Here is a 9181-nt window from a genome sequence, read left to right as displayed (position 1 = left end):
CGTTTCATCACTATAGATATGTATATATCAATGCTTATCAGTAGTTTTTTTATTGTGAATATGTATATATATAAAATTTGTTACACAGTCTAGGACTGGTTTACAAATCTATGAGGGGCATGATGACCAACTCAATAGACCGGGACCAATGGCTTAACGTGACTTCCGAATCACGAGACAGAATATACCCTTTTTTTTTATTATTTTAAATTTCGCCCTGGGTCGGAATCGAACCCGCGACCCTCGCGTCCCTGAGCCGAAACGGACTCCCTTAGGCTATATTCTGCCTGTTAATGGTTAAAAAAATGGAAAAATCCCAATTAAAGAAATATTTTTAAATTAAGCCTCCAACTTAAAAAAAGCAGATGATCATATTTCTAATTTTTATAGTTGAGAAAAATTAAAAATATTTAGAAATTAAAAATTACTTTGGTATCTTCAGTAGTACGCTCTAAATTAAGCGATCTAAATTAATAAAAAATAAACAAACCAAAATAGAAAAAAAAAAATCTATTTAAACCATAAAAATAAAAATTAATTATCCTAATACGAACAAACCGAAAGATTCTTCTAAATCCATAAAATTCTCTTCACCCACTATGATATTAAAAATAACCTTACCACGAACTAAAGGAACACCAGAAACTCCCAAAGTTGCCTAAAGCTAAATTCACAACACAGACTCATGCAGTTCTATTGTGTTTATAAAAATTTAAACGCTAAAAAACACCATTAAAATTATTGTATTCATTTAACAACGGTAATACAATGGAAATACAAATAAAAAAAGACGTCTGTGCCATGAAGAGTCTATTCATGGCTGGTAACAGTTTCTGGAGGTGAATCGCCAATAGTGTAAGTCAGACTAACTTTCCCTTCTTTAGTCATATGCAAACCCATAAAAATTTTCTTTGTGACATTTTTGTAGTTGTTGAAGCTTGATTCATACTGTCGCGTTCTAATTTGAGAAAGAGCGGCCACTGATGATTTTAATTCCACAATCAAGCCAGCTTCATTCAAAATCATAAACAAATCAAGATGAGGAGGTCTTCCTTTAGGTTTTGTTCGGGAGATGCTTAGTTCACTGCGAACTATATAATCTTTAACATTATATGTCAAAACAAAGAGAATACAATGAAATTCGTCCTCGTTTTGGGGCATTATGGCTCCATCAAACAATTTAGAGACAGCCTTTGCATATTCTTTAAATACATTTTTGTCTTCTCTTGTTAGCACTGATTCTAATGCAACCAAATAACCCTCAATATTTTTACCTGAAAGCTGGTGTTTCTGTGAAAACAATCCTACATCATAACATTTTCCCCGCAACAACGTCCTAATTTCGTGATTTGGAATCCGAATGGTGATTGTTTCATTCTCAGTGCTAGTGCGTAAAACATTCAAGTATCCATTTTCGGTCAAAAATTGGAGGAAAAGATGTGCATGTGACATATCTATAGATTTAAGTTCTTGATGAATCAAGTTTTGTAAGGCAATTATGTTTTCTTTCGCAAATTTTTGAATGGCCTTTATTTCGATCTCTTCTCCATCAATAAGATCTTCAATCAATTCATGAATCAGATAATGTCCAAACAGATGTTCTAGGTAAGTGATGCTGCCCGAGTCAACCCAGTAATCCTTAAAGCATGGTTCCTTCATTCCGTGACTTGTCCACAAATATTTTAAAACTGATAAACAGCTATAAATGGTGGAGTCATCTGAAGTCGTTAATTTATAACCATTGTACCACTTTTTTACGTCCTCATTATTAAAAGGAGCAAATTCTTCTTTTTCAAGCAGACTCTTCACTTCTGTATCTGTAAATCCAAAATAAGGAGCAAATCTAGGTTTTCTCAAAAACTGATAATACTGGATGTTGTTCGCGTCGCCAGATAAAACTTCTGCGACGCGGACACAGGCATTTATTAAGCCTTTCTTGATATGTTCGTTGTTTTTGAACGTAATGGACATGATGCGACCGATAACTTCGATGGTTTCGTCCAGAACATCATTCTTTGAAGTTGAAAACCGGAACATGATGTACATGATAGGAGAATCGAATTCATCGATTAATACATAAACGGGTTTGTTATGGTACACATGTAAACAGTGAGATAAGAGCTTCAATCCATCGATCACATCACCTCGACTTAAATGTTTAGAAGGTTTCCAATACTTCTCAAATTCTTCAATAGAGCCCAGAACCTCCAATTTCGTATCTGACCAAGAATATTTTCCATCTATTTTTTTTATAAGATACTGATGTTCATTAAATGCCCAGTGAATGAGCTTCTTTAATGATTGAAGGAGTCCATCTGTAGTTCTAGCAGTGATATTTTTAAAGTCCACGTATATGACAGGATTCTCTTGGCAGTACTTATCAAAAAAAAACCTTTCCTCTTTCCATATTTTTAACTGATTGTCTTGGAAGAGTTTTTTGTTCCCTGTTAGGAATTCTTTCACCATGTCCATGTTTGTTGATTTCCCAAAGCGGCGAGGCGCCAAAGCTACTATCACTTCATCATCTGCTTCAAGAAAGTCTTTAATAAATAGCGTCTTATCCACAAAGGCAGCAACGTGTATGATTTCACTAAATGATTGTGTGGACAAACTACATATTTTCTTTGGTGATGTGCTCTGAAAAGATAAAAACATATATCACATAACTATGCAAGAACAGAAATGCTACATAAACAGGTATGAGATTACATTTATTAAACTTGCCTTTCTTTGTACCTCATTTGCACTTCCTCCTTCCATTCTTGCTCGTTTTTCTAGATGATAACTCATCGGCTAGAAACAATAAGAATAATGTAAAACAATCTGGAGACCTAAACATAATACAAAAAATGTACAGTTGGTTACAGAAAAAACGGAAAATAAATTTCTTTATGGTGTGAACAAAATCTGATGACATTGACAGTTTTCAAAAAATTTATGTATTTTTTTTTTTACCAAAATGCTTCATTTATCTGAAACAGACAGAGCTATCATCGCCGGCCATTTAGAAAATGATAGAAAAATTACGGATCTAGATGCAGAATTTGGAGTGGTAAAAAGTACAGTGACAAGAAATTCTAACCTCGCCGACCTGTCGCCAGTTTTACATTAACAAAATTTTAAGGAAAAACGTCAACATAATTTTTGACATTTTCCGTTTTTTTTTTGCAACCAACTGTATTATTTTTTTAATAAGCACAAAATCAGGGAAGTATGAAATAAAATCAACATTTATTAATTTTATGCCATTTTGGGCTTACATAAGTCCTAATATAAACTGTATAGTGTGGGTATAACAGCATAATACGTAATTTACATCAACACATCAACAAAAAAAAAACGCCAAATAACAACAGATAAAAGCATAACAATAAAAACACCTTTCCAGCATCCACAACCCCGGTGAAGCTTTTTTATATACTTGTATACATCAACGGTACTGAACATGGAATAATTAGAGTCCGCAATCTGGCTTATGAATAGATTACCTATCAATAATACAAATTTGAAACAAGCTTTAGGAATTGCTAATTCTCTTTATAATGAACTTTATCATTAATGAAATTGTTTTCACGTTTTCAACACAAGGAATTCTTCCTCAGAGAAAATTGGCTTAAAATCATAATTAAATTTAATATCATGACTTATATTACCTTTTGTCTTTACAAATAAAGTAAAAAACATGTTATTCATTTCATTTATGTACTCCCTCATTACAATTATGTTTTTTTCTTATATTGTTTTTGCTTTTTTTTTAGTAAATCATGCATAATTTCCCGATTTATTAAATTTGAATAATTATATTTTGTCGATCAAGTGATAAATTAGTCAAAATCGACAAAATGTATTAACTGCGAGTTTTGAAGATTTTTCCGATTGTGATTTCGTTTGTCAACATTTTAAAAATCATTAACCCTTTACCATACTAAACTAAACATAACAGAGTCGCCGAATCTATGGAAATTATTCCATCGGGTACTAATCTTTGTAACATCAATGGCACATTATATTTAATGATTAATATTTTTTTTTAAATAAATTTAAAAATGACCAATACTAAAGAGAACAAAATTGTAGCAGAATATTATACACCATTAAAAACAAGACAACCATCTGAACTACAACAATTTAATAGTTATTTATGTTACAAGTGTTGAAAAACGATCGATTGCTTTACGAACGGTAATTAGGCGCGAGACGCAGTCGAGCGCTGTATGTGAGTGAGTAAAGCAATGGAGTTTTCACAAGAGTACCATACAATATTTTTTTTCCACTCTCTACATGGTAAGTACGTTGTTATGACATTGATTTTGTGGATGTAGGTACAACTTTTTTGACCTACTGTTGGTTACTATTAACGACGGGATGTAAGTAACCACTTACCTCCCTCGGGGAAATAAGTGACAAAAATTAAACCAAACAAAACACTAATATGCCTTATGGTAACGTTTATTCGATTTCTGTGGCAGGGGGAAGGAACATGAAGCGTTTGCAGCCTCAGCAACTTCCATTTCTCTTTTAATTTTGTTCAAATTCATTTTACAAACTTTTGACACGACGCTTTTAATATTGACGTTTTGTGTGATGAAAGTCGTAGCAACCGGCAACAGACATACTAATATTTTATTCAAATATTTAAAATAAATTCATCAAAAAGAAAGTATGCAGTTCAAAATAACTTTGAGAGTGGAAAAAATATTATAAACAATTCGGGAGGTAACTAATTTAACCAGTCTCGGACTCTATTGCTACCCCTCGCTATCGCTCGGGGGCAAACTTGTCCTCGACAGGTAAATATTAGTTACCTCCCTTAATGTTTAAATAACTATTGTGCTGCCTTTTGTAATAAAACATATTTTTGAATCATTAACATAATAAATATTAAATAATAAATATTACATAAACAAAATTATGTTGGTATTCAATTTAGCACTAAATATGTCAAATGTCAATCTGTCAGTGCTCGAATTTCAAATTCAAACGCAACTTTATAGCTTGCAAGGTCACCAACCGAAATTTTTATTAAAAAAAAACCCAAAACTAAATTATCACATTTTAGCATTTTTTAAATATTTACGGAGCACCTTTTGTTTTATAACATTAGAGACATAATTGTCTTTCAGTAAGACTTGATTTGCCACAATTAGTTTATTTTTTCTTGCCTTAGATTTCTTGTTTGTCCATTGCAGCACTAGAGTTTTTTCATTTCCATTGCCGCACGCTAATCGTCCACTTAAAATGCCAATTGCAACTACGGCAGCACAAAAAAATAGTTACAAATCTTTTACTCAAGATGAAAAATTAAATATACCAAAAAATATCAATGAAGTAACTCGACCGTAACTAACAAAAACAGGTTTTTGCAGATCTAAAAATATTTCCAGAAATTCCCTAAATATGGGACTAAATTCAGTTGGAATTAAGATTGCATGTAAAACGAGAACAAAAGAGAACAAATCGGAACAATTGGGAACAAGAGAGAAAAAATAAAATAAAAAAATATTCGATAATGTAGAACATACAGCAGGTAGTCGTAAAAATATAAGTTTAGATGAAGAAGCAGATAAATTAATTAGTAAATCTTTAGAAACTTTTCAGTCATAAATGGACAAACTACAGTCCATTCCATTTAAGTATGCAGTGTAGAATAGCATAGGGACTATTTTCCCGTTGTTGATTGGTCAAAATGAGAGAAAAGTTTACACTAGGCAACGTTCGATTTTTGATACTACTGTCAAATTTTGATATTTGATAGATTTTTTGGTTATTAGTGTCAAATTGATCGAGTTTTTGTATCAAACGGATCATTAAACTACAATTTTTTTATTAGAATACCACTGTCGTAAGTTCCTTTATGACTTTTTTTTTGTTAATTTTGCTTGGAATGTATGTTTTCAAATTTACCGCGTTCGTTAGTGTGAAACGTTCTCCATTCGAAGCGACATCTACTGCATTCTTAAATGGAATGGACTGTAGTTTCATACATTCCCAACGATGAGAAAGAAAAATGGAAAAAAGATTTAAAACCTATTATTATTGAAATAGACAGATTAGAAGATGGAGCAAAAATAGTTGGTTTCAAACAAGAAGTTGCAGATAAATATATTGGAAGAAAAACAGCTAATTTATTCCTTGAACAATTAATTATGACTGACTGTGAACTAGAGTCCGCTAATAATAAAATAGATGAATTGGAATATAAATTAGATAACTACAATAATTACGATCCTAAAAAAACTAGCAGAATTAAGAAACAAAACAGTAGTAATACCATCAAACATCGATGATGTAAAGAAAAGAACTTTTAAAATATTTGAAAGACATACTAAAAATATGAGAGCAATAAATGAAAAGACTCAAAAATTGTAAATTAAATGGAAAGTACTGTATTCAAGAATTTAAATACATATATTCAATAAAGAATATCCAAAATTCCGAAAAAAGTTTTCAAGTCTTATTCAACAAGTTAATACAGTACGACCTCTTTAATCCGAACATGCGCTAATCCGAACCTCCAGTAATCCGAACAACGGGAATTCGAGCCATAATCCGAACAACACCTCTTTAATCCGAACAGATAAGTGAAAATCTCAAAAACCACGGACTTTCGGAAGTGAACCGTTGCCGGTGATGTACCTACTAAGGAAAGAAAAATGCCTGGATGACCAAAGACATTTTTGAGGACTAGTTTTATAAGGATTTTGTTCCGACCAAAATGTGATTCAAGCGGTCAAGTTACATTACAGACCAGGATTGTTGCTTCTGAAGATACAATTGTTTCTGCAGAACTCAAGAAAATCAATCTGAAAGATGTTATGATCGGATTAGCAAAAGCATGGGAAAATGTGAGACCAGAACTTATTCAAAAGTCTTGGAGCAAATTTCTAGAGTAGTTGATGATAGTTGGAGTGAAGATGATATGATGATAATTTCCGATTGTCACATGGAGGGATAAAATAGAGTGAAGCAGAATGAAAATAAAGAGATTTTCATTGTGGGAATGTTGAAATTCGTAGATAATTACGAAAATGGATCCTTTCTATCTTTTTTCGATAATCCGAACATTTCGAAAATCCGAATCAACCAGTGCAATTATTAGTTCGGATTAAAGAGGTCGTACTGTAAATTAAAAATTATTATTTTTGTTCTTATATGTATTATGGTAATTGTTATTATTGTTTTCTTAATTTATTACTTCAACACTAATAAAAAATAGCGATTTATTCAACAATTTCCATAAACTAATACGTGTCCATAAGCTAATGTATCTGTAGAATTAGGTAAAAGGTATCTTTTATCATCTTTCCAACTTAGAGACTTTTTCTTTACTTCTTCAGTAAATATATCATGTTTATGACTCCTGATCACTTTCTGTCTATGGAAGTATTCTTTTTGATTAAACAAGCAATTTTTGTAATCTTCAAAACTTATTTCTTTCTTCATTACTGCTTTCTTAATACCTTTTAATTTTTTCGAAACAGACGTTTCAGTTCTGTAACTGTACATTTTTGATTGAAGATTAGGAAAGCGAATTTTAAGGAAATCTAGTTTTGCCAAGGTTAATACGTTATTTCCATACATTTTAAATTGATTATGCATATTTTTAAATACTAATCGTTCAAAGTCATTACATATTTGATTTGCTTCTCATATCGTTCAATTTTTTTTTAAACATTTGCCATGCTTCTTGGTCATCGTTATGTAAGCGATACATTTAATTTATTACATTTTTTTTTTCATAAGAAATTATCCATAAACAGTGCGTGCTAAAACACACAGTCCCTGTTTAGGTAAAACTGTGAGAAGCCTCAGGATTCAAAAATATGTGTTGTATATGGAGATGATCAATTTAATGATTATAAATATATTAATTAATTGTCGAAAAAAAAAATACTTCTAATAAAAGCGATCTAGTGCAATATGCGAGGCAATATGAGACCTACGTATTATAAAAAGTCTACATAAAATGAATGAAAAGCTAGATATCAACGTCGGTTCAAGAGAAAAGAGAGCAATTATATTAGAATTTAATATATATATACAGGTGTCCCAGAAAAAGTGTAGGAGCCGAGGATTGCAGATTCTTCTGCGAAGTATAATGGCGTATTTGAAAGAAAATAATTTCGATCTCAAATAGAATTTAAATGATTAACATTTTAAATTGGCCAATCGTGAGGGATTTTCTAATTAATTTCTTAGGTATAAGTTACGTTGCCAAGTTAAATGCAAAAATTGAAAGTTTGGGTTTCTTTGAAAAAATATCTGGTCAACTAGTCAAGTGTCAGTGTCACATAAATTGTCACGAGAAACGTCACTTGTATTTGTCCGTTATTATTTAGAGTGTTTTTTCCATTCTCGTGGTCTAAATAGTGTTGGTGAAAATGTTTGCTCCTAATGAATACCTTGAAATGGTAATTATGTACGGCGAATGCAATAGAAATGCCAATGAGGCAACGAGGCAGTATGCCATACGATTTCCCCAACGGAATCACCCTTCGTCAAATGCATTTCTGCGTTTGATCGCACGTGCTGGAACAACTGGATCTTTAATGCCGCAAAAAAAAGGTCTTGTTGGCGTGCCACGTACAGCAAGAACACCTGAAGCGGAAGAAATGGTGCTAAAGTCTATTTTTTCCTGGTAGGCGCGTGCGTGCGCATCTCACATAGCTAAGATTTTTAGCAGGATGCAGGAATTGTTAGTATTTTTGGTTGCATATTAAAACCCATGTTTATGATTTAATTTTTGTATAATTTGTAAAATGTAAACAAAAAATTTTATGAATAAACTCGTGGAAAAATTGATAACAAATATTATATGTATGTACAACATTTTTTTATTATTATTTTATACATACAGGAGTTAAATTGGGTACAAAACAACTCGATACTTTTCGATTCAATCGTTAATTAAAAAAAAAAAAATTAAAACAAAATAATCATCACCGCACTTTTCACCTAAAAAAAAAAGTGACATCGACAAAAATTGACAGTTCATATGAAATTGGCAAAAATTTCATAACATGGACATGGCCTGCTTCAACTACAATCATTTATAATAACCATGTATCTTGCAAGAGAAAAGGAAAAGGCTTAATTTTATACATATAGGCAGTGATTCTAGACTTCATTTCTGCTAACAAATCCACAACATGCTTATTATAAATTAGTTTGTGAATTTTTA

At 31.6% G+C, this 9181-nt stretch overlaps 1 protein-coding gene across 3 annotated transcripts in view; it reads right to left on the bottom strand.

Moving 5' to 3' along the window:
• Positions 1-495: 495 nt before the first annotated feature.
• LOC138128488 (uncharacterized) overlaps positions 496-9181 on the bottom strand; it is a 30146-nt gene continuing 21460 nt past the window's right edge. The window contains exons 1-3 of one of the 3 annotated variants that reach the window (XM_069044701.1): positions 2856-2873; positions 2725-2793; positions 496-2637 (exon numbers count right to left, since the gene is read on the bottom strand). In XM_069044701.1, the coding sequence (XP_068900802.1) occupies positions 811-2637; positions 2725-2790 (1893 nt within the window). In that variant the 5' untranslated portion in view covers positions 2791-2793; positions 2856-2873 and the 3' untranslated portion in view covers positions 496-810. Of the gene's footprint in view, positions 2638-2724; positions 2874-9181 lie in introns of those variants that run through there. The other 2 variants (XM_069044700.1, XM_069044702.1) reach the window with 2 other exon arrangements.

Source organism: Tenebrio molitor, chromosome 4 (genome assembly GCF_963966145.1).
Source record: "Tenebrio molitor chromosome 4, icTenMoli1.1, whole genome shotgun sequence".
Classification (NCBI taxonomy): domain Eukaryota; kingdom Metazoa; phylum Arthropoda; class Insecta; order Coleoptera; family Tenebrionidae; genus Tenebrio; species Tenebrio molitor.
This window is presented reverse-complemented; position numbering and strand designations above follow the sequence as displayed.